Consider the following 24,354-nt stretch of genomic DNA (forward strand, 5'->3'; position numbering starts at 1 on the left):
AGATCACCAAGTACAAGCAATTTTCAAGTCGCAACACCAGTAAGGTTTTTGATTGTAAAATCTTTGGTAACTGTAGTAGTAACTGGGTTGTCTACCTGGCCTCATGTCATTGTGGGGCATTTTATGTGGGCCAGACATCTAGGCCACTTAGGACACATATGAATGAACATCGGAGTGATATTAGAAAGAAAAAGGAAACTAATACTCTACATCGGCATGTTTTAAAACACCAACAAGCACAGTTCATGTTTATGATTATAGACAAAATTGTTGGTGATCGCAGTAATACACAAGGTTGGCACGGTATATTGGATCATAAGGAGAAATGTTGGATTATTAGTTTGGGTTCTCTGTTTCCACCTGGACTTAATGACCATTTATAATAACAATTGTATAATAACAATTATATGGGGAATGGTATTCAACTATTGTTTAATGTAATGAATTAGCTATCTGGTTTACTGTTTCCGCCTGGACTCCATGACCATTCATAACCACAATTTTATGGGGAATGGTATTCATCCAACCTTCAATTTAATAATATAGTTATCAGGTATAATATAGTGACATGTGTCAACAAGATATTAAAAAATATCTTTTGAACCAGATCAGATCTGCACATTTCTATTTGTTTTTATATATAATTATCATATTTGTCAATATGAAAGTTAATTCTTCCTCATATATTTAATATATTTAATATATCTATACAATATAGATATTTCATGCACATATATCTTGTATCACTTTCAACATATTGTGATTTCCTTATATATCTTTGTTATATAACAATTGATTGCTACTTTTTATTTTTTATCATGCAACATTTGTGTTCAGATTTATTTTTTCTCATTCAACAAATATTATTTATAAAGATTTTCACACACAATTAAATTGGTATATGTATATATATTATAACCATTTGTAATAATTTATCAGAGGTCAGGTTATAGCTTTGGTCCCTTGCTTTTTGTATTTTTCATTTTATTTATATATTATTCATGAGCACTGATAGTTCACTGATGCTCATTGGTTAACTTTGGGTATAAATTTGTATATCTAATTATACTCTATATGTCTGTTACTTTTACACTGAGGAAGGCATGTTTTTGCCGAAACCGGTTTGTTATTTTTGGAAATAAAGTTGAATCTTCACCATCTATTTTTTGGCGGTTTGGTTCTTGTTCAACTGCGAATTTGCTGGCTAACTGTGTTCGTTTGAGATAGGAAATTTACCCCGGGGATCATGTCAGTTGCTCTACTAGACAGGGGTCCAGGGAAGTAAATATTGCGGGAAGAAATATCCAGGGAATTGTTATAGCTAGGCTTTTATAGGCCCTAGGGCCAATAGCCTACTACAAACCTATGAACCTATATCATAACTCTGCACTGCAACTTCTATAAAAAATTGTATTAGGAAATAAGGCAAGATGTTTTTTGCCTATGTAAGAGAAATTTTCCATAATTAAAATGATTATTCTGCCAAAAATCATATATGTAATTCAATCCCTATCTCTTCCTCCCTCTAAAAATATTAGAAAAGAGCTTAATTCATTAATCCTGAGATTTGTTTGACATCATAATAAGCCTAGAGATGCTTTGAATCCTCACGGTGGAGATCGGTCTTTCGGCGGCATTAGTTTACCAGATTTAGAATTATACACCCTTTCATCAATCATTAAAAATATATATCTCTGGTTAAATATTAATTATAAAGCAAGATAGAAAGAGTTTCAAGAAAACATTTGACTGACATCCACTCATTTGACAATTCTGCGCCATCATTTAATATTAAACAATACTATGCACTGGCTGCTAAAAATTACTTTTCAGATAACAGTAAACAATCAATTTATCCTATATTTCAATGATAATGACAGCCTTTAGATATCCAGAATGCAAAGCATGTTTTTACCTCCTGTTTCCCATAGCTTATACCCAGAATAATTTCTCTTATTTTAACTTATCAATGATAACTCTTAGACAAAAACCTGATACATTGGTTCCAGTTGATGGATAGTGAAAAACTGCAATCAGTTAATTATATAATAAATAAATTTGATTTAGCTAATGATATATGTTTGGACATTCAAAACTTTAGACAAGTAACTGAAAGTAGAGTTAATTCAATGCAACTGACTGTTAGAAATTCTGTCCCTAAACTTACTGAACTTTTAATCATTTGGATGCAACAGATTATACCGGGGAAAGGAGTATTACCTAAATTGTATAAAGTGGTTAAAGATAAATCTCAATATTATAAGCCTACTTATTGGGATAATTTTAAACTTATCTTCAGTTGGAAATTTATTATTAATGAGGAAAAAAATGTAGGTTATTATCAACAAAGCAAAAAATCTCCAAACTAAAATGGAGATTGTTCTCTTGGAAATTCATGCATAGAGCTTTTATCAAATTAATGTACAATAAGAGAGTAGAATGTTGGAAATGTAAGTCAAATGTTAAAGCTGATTGGCAACATGTTTTTTTGTTTCTACTGTAAATAAACCATTTTGGGATAATATTAATCTTTTACTACAAGCTTTATTTAATGATAAATTCACTTTAACTAAATCACTATTTTTATTTAATATCCCAATACCTGCTTGTGTTTCAAGATAAAGGACCCACTCTTATGGAGTATATTAGCAACAGCAAGAAAAGTTATCACCAGCAACTGGAAAAATTAATCTTTTCCAAACCTGAATGAATTTAAAAATCTTGCAACTGAAGTTTGCCACCTAGAACTTGCAACAATCAAACAAGAACAACCAGAATTTCATCTTTGTTCAACTCTTGGATGAAAATTAAAGAACTGTTAAATAAATAAGTGATACTTGTACAATAAATGTTACTACTTCTATTTTATTAAAATTCTTATTGTATAGCAGACACTTTTGAAATAACATGCTTTTGTTTTGTTCTTGAATTCTGTTTTATTTTTCCTTTTTTGATCACTTGTATTTCAATATATCTTAAATATCATAAATTTTCTGACAATATAAACTTTATAGTTAAAAAAAACAATACATTTGTTTGCAAAGATATTATCAGTGTCTACTGGGTCAGAGAGTAGGAGGCATCATTATGAATAAGTTCAGAGCAATGTAAGGAATTCTTTCTTAGTTTTCGAACATAGCTTGGCTAGAAATGACAACCTAAGTTCATGGTCTCATTTAGTAGACCTGATATTATTTAGTATTTTTTGTACCTACTGAATAATTTAAGGAGCCTTTCTTTTGTTGTGTAAATTTATTGTGGTAGACCACTAGGTTTGTTTTTTTTTTTTTTTAATTTTCCCTTGATACTTGAGTCTGGTAGGGCCTGCTAGCCCAAATTTGTAAAATGTGTACATTTTTGTAAATGGAGGTAGAATTTTCTAGTGAATCTCACTGCTGTATTAAGCTCAGTGGAAGAGCAGTCACAAGTGAATTTCAATATTTTCTCACATAGTAGCACAAGGCGGCTGTGATTGTGGTCTTTGTCTTCAGTGGGGCTTGCAGTAGGGACTTTTAGGGTTTTAAAGAAAGTCACAAATTTGTTGTCAGACTTCAATGGGGAATGAGATACCAGAGAAGTGCAAGAAGCAGTCATTTTGTAAGTATCAGGTAAAGACTACTGTGTTTTCTACAAGGTTTATTTACCAACTGTGTAATGGAATTCTTGTTTATTAAGCCTAGGAGTTTTTGAATACATCCTCCACTGGAGATACAGCTGTCCCAGTTTACTGAAGGGTAACTGAAGGCACCCAGAGTAATGAAGTATGTTTTAATAGGGAGATCATTTAGAATACTAAGGAATATTACATGGTGACTGGGGCACAAATAAGATGTGTTTGTAATAAGCTATTACTTGCTAATTAATGCTATCTAGATTGACCTATAAGTTCACTGAGTTCAGTTTCTGGGACCATAGGGATCTGCCTGCAGGCAATATCATTATCTCCTTTTCCCCAATTTCAACAAGGGGACAGGTGTGATGTCAACTGCTGCCATCTCTCTCTCTCTCTCAGTTCAGTGCCACTTTGACAGTCATGCCTGGCTATCACAGGTTGTTTCTCACAAAGTCCATCCATCTCGTTGCACATCCCAGTTTCATCTTCCCTTCATCTCTATCTCCCCAATCTTCTTCACCAAACTGTCTTTAATTGGAGCTACTCTGACTTCTGCTCTGATGTCAACATTTTTTCGACTGTCCCACAATATGCATCCTGCCACTTGTTTCAGTCATTTCGTGTCCATTACCTCTAGCTTCAACTGGTTTACCTTCACTTCCCAGGTTTCTGTACCACATGGTGGTACTGGTTGCACTACTGTTTGGTACACTTAACTTTTCAACTCCTGTGTCATTCTTCTGTCATACACTGTGCCTGACACTCTGAGTCAGATGGTTGAAACTACTCTGATTCTAGCTTTGACTTCCTCATCCAAGAAAGTGCTCACTTCAATGTCATTTTTGATCTTCTAAATATGTCCCCATTTGTTGCCATGAAAATGGCCTTGTCTGTACTCAGTTTCATCTGATGTGCCTTCAGTTTTGCATTCCTTTCCCCTGTCATTTGCTGAAGGTCTTGTGCACAGTCTGCCTGTAAGGCAACATTGTCTGCATACATAAACTGATGATCTGTCCCCTCCAAACTGTCAGTTAATGTAGTTCATGACCAATATGAATAGCAGTGAACTCCGAGCTGATCCATGATGCACACCCAGATCAGGACTGTGTAAATCAGCTTTACTGTGATGCTGTCAAATGCTTTCTCCAAGTTTAGGACTGCCCAGTTGGACTATTTCCTTATCTCTAGCTTCCTCTACAAACTCTATCTCACTGCAGACATTGGTTCAGTTGTGCTATCCTGATCTGAAGCCAAACTGCTCATCTCCTATCTTACTGTACACTACTCTACTACATATATTAGTTTATCCGTCACCCTCTGTAGCACTTTGATGCAGTGTGATGGGGTTCATAACTCTATACTGCCCACAGTTCTGAATATCACCTTTGTTTTTGTACACTGGCACTAAAATGCTTATTCTCCAGTCATCTGGGATACCTTTCTCTCCATACTGCTACAAGTACCCTCCAAAGTCATGTCTCCCCTTTCTCAGCCAACATCTTGATCACATCTGCAGTGACCTTATCTAGGCCCGATGGTTTCCCTTAGTGCTGTTCTTACTCCTACATTTAGGGTGGGCTCTTCTTCCTCTTTCATCGTAGACTTTGTATGAGGCATGCGGCAATGCGACCTTTGTTGTGTTTTCTTAATTCTGAAGCTGTTGGAAGTACTCCTTCCATCTGCCTTGGTTTTCTTAAACACCAGTGAACAGGTTGCTGTTGACATCCCTTATGAATAATGACTTATGTCAACATATCCGATACTTTAACAGGGCAAAGTAAACAACTGAAGATGAAATAGCAAGTGAAGCCAATGTGCTGGACATAAAGTAAATGTTAAACTATAAGTTGTTGGTAATAAAATGTCAACTAAGGAAGTTATATAGAAGCTTCCCAGCACATAGGCTTCCAATCAGTCAGACCAGAGACTAGATATATGCATTTATGAATAATACGCTGAGTGTTGCTAACTGTGAAAATGCTATATTTCTACCTTAACCCCGTAAAGGTAAACTCCACCCTTTTAGTGTACATAACATTATGCCAGTGTTATTCATTCTTTCTTTCTATATTATCACCTTGGTATCGCTTTATGCTTAGGAACCCTTCAGTAAGTATATTTTCCCCTATTTCTACCTGTTGCCCTTCTACAGATCATGAAGGCCCTATCATCCCCGCTGTCAAATTGTCCATTGTTTCAGAAAGGAACTTCTCTCAACCTGAAAGACCCTAGGCTAGACATCACAGCTTGTGTAATTTTCATTGTTAGCTATCCCCCATATATTTTGCATCTTGAAACTTTTTGGAGGATTCAGAAAGTGAGTAAACAATTCTGCAGGGCTGGTCCACAAACATCACATACCAGAACCATACACAATTCATAAACGTGGCTGAACTTCCAAAATTACACAATTTTCTTTTTTAACCTTCAATATTTATGTTTAACAGATGCTAGATATGACAAGCCTTTTAAATATTATACTTTTAAAGTATTAGCCCCTTCTGTAGTATTACTTTGAGGTATCTTTCAAACTAGCAGAAAGAGGGAAGGGGAGAGGCAGCTCAGGACAATACCTTCCTTATTCATATTCATGTCCAGTTCTATAACATTTCAAACTATTTGCTCTTACAGTTTGGATAAATAGCTTCCATCATTAGTCAAACATAATTCAGAAAAAGTTACTTACTTATTCTTCTCTGTCTTGGTCATGAACTCTTTCATCATAGAGTCCTTGTAAACTCTGACAGCTCCTCTGTGTACTATCTGAAATTTGTGAGTAAAACTGAACAACAACTACATGGTCCCCAGCCCAAAACAAACTATAGTGACCTGTGCACACCTCTGAGGTTTGGGAAGAAAATTAAAGAAATATGGACATTGTCTCCAGCCTCCAACACATCCTACAATGACATTCTGTGCACAACTCTTGAAAGGGCAGTTTTAAACTAGGTGGTGCTCAAGACAGAGGCCACTACAAAGCCTGCATCAAAATCCACTTATACTACCATGGAGTATCAGTACCACTACGCCCCTAGAAGCTCTGAAGGTCTGAATGTTCGGCAATGTATTTTATGCCTTACTGCTCTGAAAGATGACAAACTCGGCAGATCACAAGAGGATCAATTACTCTCATCCAGACACCCACCCCACCCCCAACAAGCAGTTACAGCCAATTCTGTGTACAATTCACACATATGATTGCAACACAAGATGGCCACATAATGTAGTTCACACAGAAGTATTCCAAGTTGCTTTGCACATTTTGCATTAGTTCTGCAAATCCAGAATAATGAGGACTCAACAAAGGCAACTAGTTATTTTCCTCTAGATACAGCCTCAACAACTGCAGCTCCTTTTCTGTGCACATCTCATATGTCTAGATAAGTAATCCATCCAATGTCACAAAAATGGTCACTAGTCTGGAAAGCCAGATGGGTGAATGTTTAAAGTGAGTAAAGAACAAGAGGTCAGTTACTTTCAACAGATAACTCCAAACCCCACTCAGCAGTTACAGTTACTTCTGTGTGCATTTCAGACAATTTTGATTAAAAATAGCGTTCATGTGTTGTATTTCAGTTTTGCCAACTTCCATGCAGAAAGCAACCATACAATAAAGTATTCCAAGTTGTTTCACCAAAATTACATTATTTTTGAAAGTGCACATTAGTCTTATAAAACCAGATAGTGGCTCTTTAAACTGAGAAAAGAAGCAAAATGATAAATTACTATCTCCCACCCCTGTCTAGCAGGTATACATAAAATGACAGCCATGTATTCCAATTCAGCTTTGTTCAATGGACTACTTTACTACGTGGCTACTGTTTACAAGTTCCTTCACATAAGTCACAGTAATTCTGCAATGAGTAACAATCCTGCAAAGCCAGATGGTGTCCATAAACTGAGAAAACAAGAGAGGAAGTTACTTACTAAATAGAGCTGTCACTCTCACCCAACAGTTACAGATAAACATTATAGCAAATTAGTGTGACAAGAGTTGACTGGCAAGGTATGCATAGCAGTGCTATATGCCAATGAATATATAATAAGCTAAGCTAATGCACCAATTCATAAATGTTTAAATACCATGCCTCTGAGCTGTGCCTGCTGTATATTTGAACATGAATAAATGCCAGAGTTCAGGCCAAGTAAATCACTGAATTATGTTAAGGGTTGTGGTAGCCATAGCAATTGTGTACCTGCCTGATGTTCTCATTGCAGATGCTATGCATGAAAGTGCTCAATGCCATCACTGGAGACACAGAATCATCAGATCATACACATAACATTTCATGCCTTACATGACAACAACATAATGGACTGGTCCTGCATTGAAATCACACCAAGCAACAGATTGTGGACACGTGTCAGCCTTTTCTGCAGCCCCATGGGATTCTTGTAGTACATATCCCAGTGGATACCACGGTATGTGTTGCTTTGTGTAATTTAGCCATACAGACCTTTCAGCGACCTACTGGGGACACAGTAGGGGTATCCCAGGCTTCTGTCTCCAAAATATTCCATCAGTTCTTTAATACCATGCTTCATGTGTGGTTCCCACACACACCCCAGAAGAGAGAGCCAAAACCATGTGGCAGTACTATAACATAGTCTGTTTTCTTGAGGTGCTAGGGGCAATAGACTGAACTCACCTGCTAAAGAGGGAAGGAGGTATGTGAACAACAAAAGGTTTCACTTCCTAAACTCCAGGTGGTTTGTAATGCACAAGGTATCATATACAATGTGTGAGCTGGCTACTCAGGTAGTTACCTCAACTCTCACATGTGGCACACTTGTGACCTGTACCAGCAGTTTCTGAGGGCTGACTTCACTCACCTCTATCTTGCTGGGGATGCTGGACATGCACCGGAACCTTGGTTTAATAAGAAGTCTACACCTTCAAAACATTACAGAACATGTGTTTGGGCTGTTGAAGGCATACTTTTACTGTCTTGATTTGCCCAGTTGTTGCCTTGCAATATGACCCTATCACTAGTACTAACATACTGACTGTGTTATGTAATGTTACACAATGTTATAATAAGGAAGCAGTTTCAGCAGGATGGCCTCTCACAGGCACAGTAGTTCCCAGCATGACAGGAAGGAATCAGAGGGGGAAGCCAGCAGCATGGGATGATCATACCAGATGTAGGAGGGCACAGTAGCAAGGAGGCAGTACACTGCACAAAGCTTTACCTCATAAAAGTTAAGCAGACCTAAAAATACAACTGTTGTTACCCATACACAGGCTACCCACACTGTGCATCAGACACAAGCAACCCAAGTTACTATGTACAGAGGGGCAAGGCATAGTTATCTTTTCCACAGGTGGTGAAGTGGATGTCTTTCACTGGGAAGTGTGTGTGTGTGTGTGTGTGTGTGTGTGTGTGTGTGTGTGTGTGTGTGTGTGTGTGTGTGTTGTTGTTGTGTATGTGTGTGTGAGTAAAGAGGTGACTAAAATGAAAAAAAGTGCTCTTTGTGACCTGTCAGAACCAGATTTGGGTGGTAGTTCATGCTTTAAAGGGCATGGGTCACTGTACCTTTGTGAGGTTCTGGGTCATATGCATCTGCAGAAACAGACCCAGCAGGTGTTGCAAGGTGGTGGCTTGGCCCACTGGATAGGTCCGGGAAATTCAAGGCAGAGCACAACTTCCCTTGCACTTCTCCACACGAGAGTTGGCTCTGTCATTCGATCACCATGCAATCCCACAGGCCAGTATACACACCCTGGATAACCCTCCCCCATCTCTACCATGGCTGTGATGGCAGTAGGCTGTGCCTCCATGACAGCCTTGCATATACATTGAGTGGCAGCTACTGATACTCAGAGGGAGGGTAGCAACCATACGTCCGGTGAGTACCATTACCAATCCCTGCCCCACCCAAAAGTGTAATGGACAGAGGCAGACATCGCTATACTGGGGTCAGCTACACTTCCCTCTTCCACAGTGTTCCCTTCAACCAGTTATCTCTCAGATGGTTGTGTTTCATGGGTGCCCACAGGCAAAGACTCTGTGTATATATCTTGAGTGGGGCAGCTGGGTCTCACCCCCTGTACCAAACACATCCTCTGCACTGCCTGACTGTGCCAAATCATCTACACTATTATCAGAGGCTAATAATCCTCCAACAATAAATGAGGCAGTTCCACGGTGTTGGTGTCAGATGAAGAATCATGTGGAAAAAGACCAAAGCAAAAAAAAAAATACAGTGTACGTGGGACAAAGCACCACAAATACACATGCAACTGATTTAGTTACAACTATGAAAATATGCTAGTAAGCAATTCCCCCTGGTCATACCTTTTGCAGATTGACATTGAACTTTGACCCCTGATGTACCTGCATGCCATATGTCAGACAGACAGTATAAAACTTTACCCTGACTAATATTTAAGGAGAAGTTGCAGCTATTGATACTGTGATACAGGCGTACATACTTGGGGCATTTTCAGATGATACTCTGTGGGGTCTGTCCAGCTCTGCTCCAACATCCTGCTAGTGCACTGTGGGACTCGCTGGAGATGGTACTGCTTTTAAGTGAGGCAAGGAACTCCTCTCCTCGGTCTCCACAAAGGGAGGTTCAGTAGGTGGCCCACCACCTACTGTCCTCTGTTTCCATGCCAGGACCTCTGCTCTATGGATGGTAGCATGGATCATATCTGTCACCCTGTAGCAAACCATATCATGTGCCCAATCCTGGTCACCCACAGCATTAACACTGTTGACAGTTTCTTCTCATACATTGTTACAGAAGGGCTGGTCGGTGGAATAAATTGCAAGGAGCTACCAACCATGGAGACAGAGAGCCTCTAGTGCCACCTCTGTGTCAGCCTTTGTAAAGTTGGGCTTGGAGATAAACAAAACGCTCTAGCGGATGCATTACCCTTCTTCTGTCCCTGTTTTTTTTTTTCAGACATAGCTCTGTTATGGAATTAACAGCTTTGTTCCTGCATGGTCCATACAAATACTTACTACTACTATCCTAGTACTCAGCCTAGTGTGGTTGGGCCTGACAGATACATATCTGGATTCACATTCTTTAAGTAAACATCAGGCATGTAGGTGTACTAAACATACATTCCTCAAACACAATAACAGAAGTACAACTGACCAAAGGACATATGATTACAGTAGTACTGTTACAAATATTTGTGGCTAATGACATATGTGTAAGGCACACAACACTGCAAGAATACTGAACATTACTTTGAATATGGTCTCTACGCAAGTCTCACATCTTTGTTAACAATCCTGCAGGCTACTGCACTGAGTAAGCATACAATATTACCCTTGAGAGAATTTCAGCAAAACATTTACAAATGCTGGTGAAGAGCACTCAAAAAAGATAATTTACCAGCAATAACCGACGACGTTGGTTTGGTATACTTAACAGTTACCCACAGCTGGTGTGATTTAATCATGAGGGCAAAGCCCGAGTGATTAAACAAAGGCAACCATGGGTAAATCTTCAATATACCACACCACAGAGTCGATTATTGCTATCATACATGACATTATTTAAGAAAACAATTACTTGTTTTTCTTAATGTCTTAGCATAATGAGGTCGTAGTTTTCTTCCACTTTTCCCTTGATGTCCTGAAGTGTTGCTGGTGCACTGCGCATGTGTATGGGACTTGCATTCCTATGCCTTTGCAAGTCCACCAGTGCTGTGTGAAGCAAGGGAGAAAGGGATAGCTCTCTCTCTCTTTTTTTTTTTAAGAAAGAAACCGGGAGGCTTTTAACATCCAGGAGAGCTGGGACAGAGGAAATAAAAGGATGATCAGATACATTTATTTAATTTTGTTTAATGTACCTGATTATCCTTTTATTTTTCTCTGCACCATCTCTGTTGTTCATTTTACTCTCCAGTTTTTTCAGCTTATTAAAAATTTGAAATAAAAGTACATTTTTTATTACATATATTAATGGAAAAAAGTCCGGATGACCGGACCTTTTTCCATTGGTATGTGCTCGGATTTACAACGGGCACACTGATTGGGCTGACCAATCAGTATTCTCATTTTCAAATATTAATGGCCAGTTACTGCATAATACAAAGGAATGCATGCATAAAGTAGTACTTATATAAGCAGGTCCCTCTCTCCACTCCAACAAATACTGCAGTAAAATCAGCCAGCAGCATTCTAAGCCCAGTTAGTGTGGTTTTCTTCTGTAACGTGATGGGAAACAAGGCTTTTCATCATGCTTATGCTGTGTAAAACAAATCCCCTGTGGGCACAACGGTTATGTACAACCATCAACAAATGACACTGCTTGTTGTCTAGCAATGATAAAAGTCCAACATGTACAATATGTCATGTATATTGGCAATGTCTACCATCAGCTGCATATACGAATTGAGCTCTGTTTTGTGAAAGTTTGCATAAGTGAAACAGGGTAAAGTTTACATTCGCACTCAAAATGCTGACATGGCTCACTTTGTTCATTGCAGTGGATAGAGATTTGGGTCATATGTTTGTTTCTCAAATTTACTGACCACATTATGCATCTATGAGCCGTTCCCTTGAAGCGGCTTTCCCCTAACATAGTCAGTATGAGTTGTTCTGCTGCATACTGTGCTGACTGTTTACAAGGACAGCAAATAGACAAGCCATGGGTTCAATTCCCATAAGCCCTGGCTTTTTTTCAGTTATTATTCTGCAAAAAGAGGCATTTCCCTGAAGTGTCACTATAGCATTCTTTTGTGGCACATCATGCTGAATGACTGTTTAGAAGACTATGAGAACATCAAATCATGGGTTCAATTCCACTGAGGCCTGTTTTTTTTTTCTATTATCAATTTGCAAACAGAGCCATTCCCATGAAGTGTCTTGTCCAGAATACTTCACTATGCTCCCAATCTCAAATTCACCAAACTTGTTAAAGAGCTAAGTGTGCAATGCAATTGGAGACAGTTTATGGATCAGATCCCCTCAGAGTTGTATATTTTCATTTTATTAACATTCACATAACAATACAGGCATACTCACTACAACATTACATTGTTTGCACATGTAGTATGGTACATCATTTTACATTATTGTATCCTGTAAGTCCTGTCTGAGTTTTGCATATATCTACATTCAAGCATTGTCGATCCCATTCTTTACTGTGTTTTCCACCCCTTCTTTGGTTAACACCGCTGTTTGCAGTCTTTTCTGCCCATTTCTTTTGACCCACTAACTCAACGCTCCACCCTTGAACCGTTTACCTTTCATAGGCCATTTCTCTGCAGCTGCCTTAAGGCACAGCTTAGTGATTAATACAGTATCAGTGGTTCCACCAAACACTTCAGTTGAATTGCAAGCCCAAATGAGGTCTCCTCAATAATGAAGCTCAATTGAAATATCAATAGTTTATTTTAACAACGTAAAAAATGAACTGACTTCACACAATATAAAAATGGACTTAACGCTTTCATTTCCTACCATGGAAACATCATCAGAGTCAGTATCAGTGCTGTTTATGCACAGAACGGAGTCAAGTTGTTATAATTTGCTTTTGATACTGCCAGTATTTAACAGAGAGATTCTAAAGGTGGGGGTCAAAATGATGGGAATTATTGATCAGCGGAGGTGGAACATGGCTTTGTGTGATATTGCTAGCAAGTAGAAGAAACACAATTAAGTAGAGGTGGTACAGGGATGTTCCTCTGTTTAGCTGGAGGAACTAATTTTATGATGTGGGATGATTTGTTTACATGCAAGGGTTCTGTTTATGTGTGATGGCAGACTTCATCACTTTCTAGCAACCAGTTTGGAACTAAAGTGGTGTGTTTTATGGAAAACATAACAGGGCTGGATGCTGGTGCTAGTAAGTATGAGAATGGTAAGCGTACAGCAGACTTGCTCTGAGTTACAATTTGAATTTTCAAAGTAGCCTAACAGAACGAGAGGAGAAAAGTAAATATGAGCAACTGTTGGGGGCTTGGCTTGAAAGGCTTTTATGGTAGAGAACTTTTTGTCATGTACTGATTTTTGCAAGCTAGAAATAACATTATTGGAAGGTTAAAATTAGAGGAAAAATAAGTCAGTGAAGGGTTGAAAAGTATCATGTACGAAGGAAATAAAGCAGAGTGGGTTAGACTGGGCCAAGGGTAGAAGACCAAAGCAAAGACAAGTGTAGCAAGACAAAGTGATTTGAGCCGTCCACAAATAATTCCAGCAAAAAACAAATCAGGGAAATGTTACCCCACAGTTATTTCTAACAGATGATTACCAATTAAACAGTTTCATCCAGGCCAAATAATTCAGGCAAGAGGAACATGGGAATAAATCACCCAATGCAGTCTGTGTCAGACCAGCAAACAGAAAATCACTAGATTCAAAATTAAAAAGACAGTAACATGCTTTTAATACCATCCTAGCACGGCAGGGCAAACATTATTCTAAATGAATGTCTGTACACTTTGAACTATGAGAAAACTGTTAGAAACACACAGACTTCTTATAAAGACACAGCAACACAGAGCTTAAATATTCTGCCTTAACAGTTTACACAAACATCTTAGAAGGTGACAGGCCTTTCTTAATGCTTGCTTAGCAATTTACACTGCACACCCATTTATGGTGATAAAAACAATGTATGTACACATATGATAATACAGAGTAGCATTTTATTTTAAAAAGCTGTACATGAACTGCACCTTTCAGGCTTGGGTTTTATTTCTCAGATTTCAAACTGTGTACTTTGAACAATTACTTTAATTAAGCCAAAGTTTCTTTATCTATAAAATGAGGTATAGACTTCTAACAGGTCACACTTTGTTAATACAAGATACTGGAGAAACAAACTGCCAGTCCCTCATGAGACACTGCCTAATCACAGTATGTTATCCATGGGGTACCCCGATAATAAAAAATGGGCATCAACTACCCCTAAGGAAACAGCCTATTCAAGGGGTGGCTGTTTTATGCAGAAAAAGAGCAGATGGTCAAAAATGTCACGCAGTACAGGAAAAGAGTTTAAAACCTGAAACGAAACATGATGTTATAATGTGATATGTAACTACAGTAGCAGAACAAGAATGCTAAATCCGAGGGAGACGTGCTTATGTTTGAGAAGATTCACTGTAGACAAGAAAGAGACGGATCACTTAAGATCATACAGGGTCAGTGGAGACGGACATTAATTCTGTAAGAACCCTTTGGAATAAGAACAGTGAGACTGAGAGAGGTGCTATATCCCCTCACCAAACAAGAGTAAAGAGCACAATTCTCAATTATTCTAGCACATTTTCATGTTATGATTATAACTTTCAGAATAATGAACTCACTTCATAAGCCGGCTCTCACTTACCAACAGAAACACAGGTTTCGTAGTTCTGTTCCATCACGTCCCTGTACAGCTCCTTATCTTGTTTCCTTAACAACTTCCACTCCTCTTCTGTGAAAGTAACAGTGACATCTTCAAAGGTTTCTGGTACCTGAAAGGACAAAAAAAAATCCTTTTCAGTGTTTATTATATTCATTATATAATCTGCAGTCTTTCAGCAGCAGAGACACCACTATTTTTACTTTCTTAATTTAAGGGGTAGGGAGTCATAGATACGGTGATATAGCAAATCTAGCTTGTGAACAATTCAATTAACACCAGTCTGTCAAGCGATATAGCAACTGAAAACTATTGAATAAATATATCTATATGTGTATCTCTATATCTCTCTCTCTCTCTCTATATATATATATATATATATATATATACACACACACACACACACACACACACACACATATATATATATGTCACATATATAATATATAGGTTTACTACTAAAATGTGGAACAATACTTTTGAGTTACTGGAATGCACGAATGCATCTTTTCAAGTTTCAGTAATGTGCTCCTGCAAATGTTCAAATACAAAGTAGTGAATGGTATTGCACATTCACTAATGGACATTTGACATTCTGATAACAGATTGCACTATAGTCAGGACTGAGAAATTTACCCCTTTTCCGCACTGTAGTGCAATCTCAGAGTTGGAATATATAATTTGCAGGGGGTGTGGGGGATGCAGCCTCCTACATAGGGTTGCAGCCAGGCTGCAAAACTGTAAATGCTTGTGTTGTAGATGTACAATTTGTATGGCAGCTTCAGAACAAATACCTGAACGGCACTTAACAAAACACGTCATAATGGATGTAGTGTGGAAGTTGTTACATAACCAGGAAGTCCAATAAAGACTACAAAGACCACCTCAATGCTTCGAACTATTTGTTTGAGTATATTAACATTAGCAATGTAAAACCCATCGGAAACTAACCATTCATCAATTATAACACTTAGAAATATTGAAATCAACATTTATTGTCGACATTTTGATTAAAAAACAACAAAGGCAGTGGTAATCTCCAAAATAATTTATGTGTTAGCACTTTCGTTGAACAAAATAATCCAACTTCTTCAGACACAAAATACAAACAATCCATTCCTTTTAAAGTGTTTCAACAGGAAATGACATCACAAATAATCTAATTACACATATAAAGTACTTATAAAGTGCAATACTTGTATAAAATGTGAAAAACTAGTATAAATGTTTTTATATAAAAATCATTATAAGTATAACAATCTTTATATATATATATATATATATATATATATATATATATAAATTGCCTCCTAAACAAAAAAAAGTAAAATCAACTTTTTACCTTTCAAGTGCTTTCAACTTTAAAATACATTTCAAAGAGCAGTGCTCATTGTGTCCAGGAAAAACAGAAGCATTTAGTTTAAGCTGCCAATATAACTCTCTTCTTTCTAAAAATAATTGCCATGGACCACCCCTTTTATTTTTTCTCACTTGCTCAACAACCATATATTCAAAGGAATGACCCTCATATTCCATGACATGTCTAGCCAAGGTGTTATTAGCATTACGTCTGCCTATGCTGTACTGGTAATCATAAATTCTCAGCTTAAGGTGCCTCTCAGTCTTTCCAATATAAAAACTAGCACTGACATAAAGCAATGTAAACAACACCAACACTCTCAGTTAAATCTGCCTTTCAAATAATAGATGGTATCAGCAATACAAAACCTGTTTGACACCTTTATAAGATGGCAAATTCTACAGCACCCACATTTAAAATATACCAAATCTAGCACTATGATAAACATTCGCAATATCTAATAAATTCTTGTTTCGGAGGCAATTTTTGTGTATAAATATAAAGATTTTTATACTTACAATGATTTTTATATAAAAACATTTATACTAGTTTTTCACATTTTATACAACTATTGCACTTTATAAGTACTTTTTATGTGTAATTAGATTTGTGATGTCATTTCCTGTTGATGTCATTTCCTGTTGAAACACTTTAAAAGGAATGGATTGTTTGTATTTTGTGTCTGAAGAAGTTGGATTATTTTGTTCAATGAAAGCAAGAATGCATAAATTCTTCTGGAGATTACCACTGTCTTTGTTGTTTTTTATCCGTTATCAGTTTTTTTGTTATTTTAGACATTTTGATTAAAAATTATTTTGACTTCCCAGTTTTTAATAGTAAACCATATATATAAATATATGGGTCTACGTTTCTTGTTTGAAAACACAATTCTTCGAACAAGAGACAGCCGAGACCCACTTTAGCTAAAGTGTACTTCGCAAAAATCAGTTTGACGATCTCAGAGTTAGTATGTATAAGTAGCGGGGATCTGGTCCGGCAAAGAGAAACACATTTTTGCAGAGGGGCAAGCCCCCTTGCACTCTCCATGTAACTTATTCTCTGTACTGAACTTTCAGTATACAGTTGTTGCTTGTCTTTTGGCTTTTCCCGGTAAGGGGTCGCCATAGCGGAACTCCGGTCCGCTAATGATTGGAAGTAGATTTTTATGAAACGCCGAGGTACCAGCTCGACGCCCAACCTTCAACAAAGGCACGCCCATTTATGCACGCATGTCTTTCGAAACGCTACCCAACCGCGGGGAGGACATGCAGACTCCACACAGAAGGCATTCCCAAGCCAAGCCGAGAATCAAACGGGAGAACCTCTTGCTGTGAGGTAACAACGCTACCGCTGCACTGCCGCGGAATCAGTGTTGCTGTTAAAAGTGACAAAATAAACTTCAGCAGAACAAAATGTGCAAAGACTTTTTCCTGTTCAGAAGAAAAGACTTCCCTTACATTTAATTAAGTTTGTGACTCTCCACTCTAAGCAACTGTAATCCAGCCATCCAACAGTCAAGAATATGTGATGCAAGTGACTGCCAGTAGTCACTAATGCATTAAAAATGATATGGCATAAATCACTAAACAGATTCAGGCAGCATAATTTCAAGTTAAATAAATCACATGTAAAACAATACTGATGTACCAGAAATTCCTCAGCCTCTGAGGAAAGTTGTCAGACTAAGACACAATCCAGGAATGGAGCAACGAGCAAAAAGCTTCAAAATACCAACAATAATTAAAAATGGACCAACACTGAAAGTACCAAGACGTGTAAATAAACCACGTGTTTCAAATATAAATAAGAGTCAGAACAGCACAGGAGATGTGAACTAACAAATTAACAGACTAGTTACCTATGATTTAAGAGGTTTTAGAAACTGGCAAAACAAACTTAGCAACAGCTAACAGTAAATGGATAAAAGATATTCTACAAATGAATATAACACACAAGTCTCAAGGCAAAATACATCACAGACCCTTGCAAAATATATTTATGAGGTCTTTGTACAAAAGGTATGAGGCAGAACTTATAACACACAATTCTCATAGCAAAATACATCACAGACCCTTGCAAAATATATTTACGAGGTCTTTGTACAAAAGGTACAAAACTAAAATACAGACTAGATAAGGGAATAGAAATACTGAGAAGAGCACCTTTAACCACAGAAGCAGGAGAACTTTCTAGAAGTAGAATTAAAAGCTCTCTTCCTACCAGAATGATACATCTAGATGATCGGAGTCCATAATACTCTATTATCATATACTTTATGAATGTCCAACATATTTTTACACATTTTACTTAAATGTTTAAGTCTTTTTTTCAACAGCTGTTCTGAACTGAATATGAACTTTCTGTTTAGTCTCTCTGTTGAAAACTTTAAAAATATATATCTTCCGAGGATAGCATCCCTTTTTTATATTCTCCCCCAAATTTTCCATCACATCCATTTTCAAAAATAATGTCACAAAAAGTCTCTTTATATAAAAAAAATGCTCTTACCTCTCCACTTTTGTGCCCAAAGGTAAAATGATATCGTCCAATACCTCATATCTTTCTATTGCTTTATTTTCTTTATTATAAATCTTCACCATATATTTTTTTCTGTTTGAGTTCCAAATTATTTTCCACCCCTTTTCTGCTGTCTCCTTCACAGTATCTGCATTTGTTTTCTTTTTAATTGCCTCCTATTTTATCTTCTGTACTACTTCATGTTGTATTTTGTACATATTACGGCCCCGTGATAATTCTCTTCCACTTTCTGGCTCGCTTGCTGAAAGCAAATCTGTTAATAAATCATCCTGCAACCTTCACGACTGGAGCATTGTAATAAAACGCCCTTCTTTAGCTCCTTTATCTTCCTTGAACAGCTGCATTTGAAATAAGCCATCTGAGTCCCTGAAAGGCTCAACTACCTTTCCACCCTCTGTATCTGCCATTTCAACATTATTCAGTTCTGAAAGCTTAAATACCTTCCTCTGCTGGCTCTCTCTCTCTGAAACTTTAACTAAATTCTCTTAAGGCTTGACTACCTCCTCCACAAACGTAGACTCACCACCACTAAAACCGTGGGTTCCGAAGGTTTACACGTCTCTTCTTTCCTCCAGTGAACCCATATAATCATGAAACGGCTTCAACTGCCTTTTTCACAATCAAATCACTGCCACTATAACCCAAAGGTTCAAGCATTCTTCCTACTTCTCTGGGCCACCACTGCACCCAGAAAAGAAGCAGAAGTCCGTCAGTGAAATGGGACCCCTGATCAATGGACAAAGAGTAGGGGAAGTTCCCCAATGCCTGTGCTAAATTTCCCTACTAGTATAAATACCACCTCAGGTCTCCCCTAAAATAAGACAACAAACCCAGTTGAACTAACATGGTCAACAAAAGAATAAAATAATTAGAGAGTAACCCAGACTACTTTTTTTCTTTACTCTAATACCCTCTTTTTAGACTTTTTCTTCTTTGACAAATACCACTTGTCATCCACACCTAGCTTACATCACTTCTAGAATAAACATATTTAAAATATCAGTTACAATACCCATGTAGTTGCTTAACTCTGTCTTTCCTTATGGCTTACTGTTTGCTACACTTATTAGAGTAGATTTCACATTACAGCTGATGCACCTTTTCATCCCATCCCAATAACTACGTATGATGATATTGCCTTATCTAACCTCTCCTTATGTGACCACTCATGCCAACTTATTTATAGTGGTTATACTTTTCTCATTTAGTATTTATTTTGAGAATATTGATGCAACTACGGATACAAATTTAAGATTATCTCCTTATGTTACTGCATCACCACCCTAATCACAATGATTTATTTTATCTTCAGCTGATGTTTACTCTTGTGTTGCACTGCTGTAACTGTTGATATGAATTACTTTATTGTTTGTACACACAAAGTGTCTGCTGCAGCTTCTTTAAGTTTTTCTCTCACTGAATATGTTTTGGAGCTTTCCTCCCCAGGTCTCCACTGAAAAGGGATCTTGCGTGCCCCAGGTGGACCTTCCCACACAGGCACGGAAACTTTTAAATTCAGTAAGCACCGTGTGGCAGTACGCACCCCTGTGCAAACAAGTTCAACACCGTGACATGCTAATTACTGCATAAGAACTGAACTGCATGCTAAACCAAGGAAACATGTTGGAGCTACTCAACAAGCTTTAAAGCAACTGTGTAGACTCCATGCTGGTGTTCCCAGTGAATTCCAAAACCTTTGGAACACAGCCACAGAAAGAAGTCTACACGAACAGAATAAAAAGTAAAATGCGTGAGATTTGCACAGCACTGTCCTTAACATGTGACCGTAGGCTGGATGCAGCAAAAAGAGAGTAAGAATAGCAATATAAATCCTTTTTGTGCAATAAAACAAATGCAGCTTTGCTCCATCATCACCAAATCAACAGTAGACTTGTAAGCAACACACAACCCTATGCACTATCCCTGGCAGTTCTTCATTGGTAATAAACTCACCATCCCTGCCACTGCTATCAGAGGGAACCACTGGCCTATCCTCTGGGGTAGAACTAAATAAGGGGGCAGGTAGTGCAGGGGCAGCAGAGGAGGTTCTGCCAGGTTGGCTTCCAGACATGCTGGCCAATGGCGCTATGGCCAGTGGAGTGGGAGAGGTGGATCCTGTGAGGCAGGCCTGCCCCGCTGTGCTGTGGAGCATTTTGTGATGTGGCTAATACCAGCTATACTATGCAAGTGTTATAAGTGAGAGTGACTATAATGCAAAGTGGAACAACAGTAAAAAGTGCATGCAATATGTATTTGAACCCAGGACCATGTCCATGACAGTCCTACACTAACACCTGTTGCCACAAGAGAGTTGAAACAACAGCTGTTCATGTTTAAGGTCATTTCTATAAACTGCAATGTTACAACAGTAAAACAAAGGTTGCACATGCTGTACTAGAACCCAGGACCATGAGTATTCCATCCCTACACTTATACCTGCTGCCACAGGGAATCACATTTGCTGAATGCATCTGGTTTCTATTTTTGGCTCTCTACTTTCTGGGTGTTCTACATATCCAGTTAAAAAAAGGGACAAATATGTCAAAGGAGGAAAAGCAATCTATGGCACACACAATAGAAAATGTTAGTACACATGAGATATTTCCATGGATTCCCTTCACAAGCTGGAAGTTTCAAAACTTTGAACTGCAAATGGTCAAGACTATAAGATTAAAGTTTTGAAACTTCAAAGATTTTGATTGGAGATCACTGTACAGCACGGAACAGGAAATTTACCATTTTCCTCATTATAGTATGATCTCAGAGTTGGTATATTTATTTAGCAGGGGGTGTGGGGGATACAGGGGGCTTGCCCTCTGCAAAAATGTAAAAAAAAATGTTTTTATTTTTTTATTACAATTTTGAAGTTTCAAGACTTCAATCTTTTGCTCTTGACAGTTTGCAATTTGATGTTTTGAAACTTCAAGCTAGTGTAGTAGATCCATTTCTACATAGGTATAATTACAAATTTCATGTCAATGCACCTTCAGAAAACAGGATAAGTGCCTTATCCCTCTATCACACAAACGGCTTTGCAGCAGAATGTACACCAATATCAAATCCTAAACTGGTATTTGTACATTTATTAAAATGTATTATATTTGGATGTAGTGCATTTAGCGATCATAGTACACTTAGCGATCTCACAACCTGTTATGATTACTGCTTGCAAATATACAGCTCTGTCTTACCTTTTTGTGTTTCTTGGTCATTCATCAGTTATCTGAACAGTACTCTTGACACATGCAGTGTGTAAGTCATTCTATATCATTCTATAAGCACATAGCGCTATATCTCATGTCTACATCTGATTTGTTTATTTTTCTGTTAGACTTTGATTATTCCAGTTACTAGATCTCTGTACTATGTTGTACTACATGTTTTTTTACAACTATTGCTTTCTTTAATAACTATGTTAATTGCATTGTTAAGTACCACTTATTAATACTCATTATATTACTACTCGTTCTATACTAAACTGATAACGTACTGGAGCTTCTCTCCCTGGGTCTCCACTGAAAATTTGCTACTTGCTCAGTCGGACAGTACCCAGTTAACAAATAGAAATAAATAAGTTAATTAACATTGGCCACAAATGTGTTAGGATATTAACTGGGAATAATATGATATGCAGTTGTCAACAACTAAAGGGCACACTGCATGGCACAAACAAGTACAGAATGCTCTTTTGGGGGCAAGCAAATGTGAGTTACTGTTATGGCACAAACCCACACAGACTGTTGTTTTAGGATGAGCAAAGATGAATTACTGTTATGGCACAAACAAAAATGGACTGTTCATTTGGGGGAGGAGCAAAGGTAAGTTACTACTATGGCACAAACAAGGATATGTTGCTCTTTTTACTCCCTTGTTTTTCATCTTGCCTGTTTGATCATGAGAGGAATGTGAAGTCAGAAACTGCAATGTGCATCATTACTTTCTAACTTCTGTCTTTAATGATTTTCCAGTACAAAGGTATGGTGGTAAACTGAGGGCATGCAGTGATCATCAGTATTTATGAGAGGTATGACTGTGAATCTTTGATGCCTGAGGCCTACTACTTACTAATGGACACATACAAATCAAATAAGTCTTTGGTATCACATGTTAAAGTAATTTCTATACAACTCTCCCACATTTTACTTGCTTACTGTACCAAGTGATGAAATACAAGGATATGCCATAATATTATTAAACAATACACTCTAGGTTCAGGACTTACCTTGTAAATGCAGCAGTTGCCACAGTGTTACTTCAGGGCTGGTCTTGTCTGATGCAAGCAGTACACAGCCAATACATGGGGAGGTAAAGGTTGTCTGAGTTGCCTGGCATCAATATTACTATATGTGTGTGAGTAGGAGGAAGGTTTTAGGCCCCTAGGTGGTGAGTGAGTGTGCTATGCATTGTTTCATAGCCAATGCAAGGGCATACTGAGCATGCCTATGTCTGCCTACACCCACAGTAGCTGGTGGTTCCCCCTCTAACTCATCTGCCTGTGACTATGGTGACCTTGGCAATGGTGGTGGGATGTGTGGCCCTTCCCCTTGATGATCCTGCTGCAGCTGTTTCCTCAGGATCTGAGTTAAAGGTGGCAAAGGTCACAGAGTTCCTGTAGTGTGCCCCTGTCCACCCTGTAGTGCTCTACAATTCCCACATCATGTAGGTTGCGAGACGTTAAACGTGGCCTGTAAACTCTTCTCCTTCTTGGTCTAGGCCCTCTTTACATCAGCAGCAGCACTGGCTTCAGCCTGTAGCACATACAAATGGATTAAAGGAGCAGCAGCCCCTAACATTCTGTGTAGACCTTCCGTGTCTGCACTCCAAAAGTTTTGACATCTACGTGGATGCTTTATAACTTGTTGAATAGCTTGACCATGCTCAATTGGTTGATTAGCAAGCAATTCAGCTGCTTATGCTGTAATTAGCGTCTGTGAAACATAAAGACAGATTCAATCCATTAATAATCTACACCATTATAAAAAGACAAACATGTAGCTAGCTAAACTGATGGTGAGAAGAGTTGTATATGTTTGGAAGACTGCAAGAATGCTTCTTCTTCGGGATATTTCTATACAGAGTACTGAACTTCAGCAGGTATGCCCCCATTTTGTCACCTACATGCTGCATATGCTGGAATGTATTTAAGAATAATGTGAAGCAAAGGCTTTTACACTTTTATCTGTGTGCACTACTATGTACTGAGAGCATGGGCATGTTTGCCAAGCCATTTCAGAGGTAGACATGATTGACAGTACATGAGAATGGAATGGTGTGTGATACATATATACAAATGTTTCAGGGTCAGGTCCTTTGATTACACTTTTAGCATTTCAAAGATGTTTTGTTAGCAAAATGGGTCATCTGCCTGTTCTTTTGTGGGGGAAGCAAAGATGAGTTACTGTTATGGCACAAACAAGAACAGACTGCCCTCTTTGGGGGTGAGCAGAGGCGAGTTACTGTTATGGCACAAACAAGAACAGACTGCTCTTTATGGGGGGATGAGCAAAGGAGAGTTACTGGTATGGCACAA

General features: G+C 38.0%; 1 protein-coding gene across 1 annotated transcript in view; it reads right to left on the bottom strand.

Annotated features, from left to right (window-relative positions):
• Nucleotides 1-24,354, bottom strand: part of LOC122814386 (zinc finger protein 723-like) — a 135,873-nt gene that overhangs the window by 41,924 nt on the left and 69,595 nt on the right. Inside the window, exon 4 of the mRNA XM_044086969.1 lies at nucleotides 14,912-15,038. Within this exon, the coding sequence (XP_043942904.1) occupies nucleotides 14,912-15,038 (127 nt within the window). The remainder of the gene's footprint in view (nucleotides 1-14,911; nucleotides 15,039-24,354) is intronic.

Source organism: Protopterus annectens, chromosome 10.part0 (genome assembly GCF_019279795.1).
Source record: "Protopterus annectens isolate FY-2018-M chromosome 10.part0, PAN1.0, whole genome shotgun sequence".
In the NCBI taxonomy this organism is placed as follows: Eukaryota; Metazoa; Chordata; order Ceratodontiformes; family Protopteridae; genus Protopterus; species Protopterus annectens.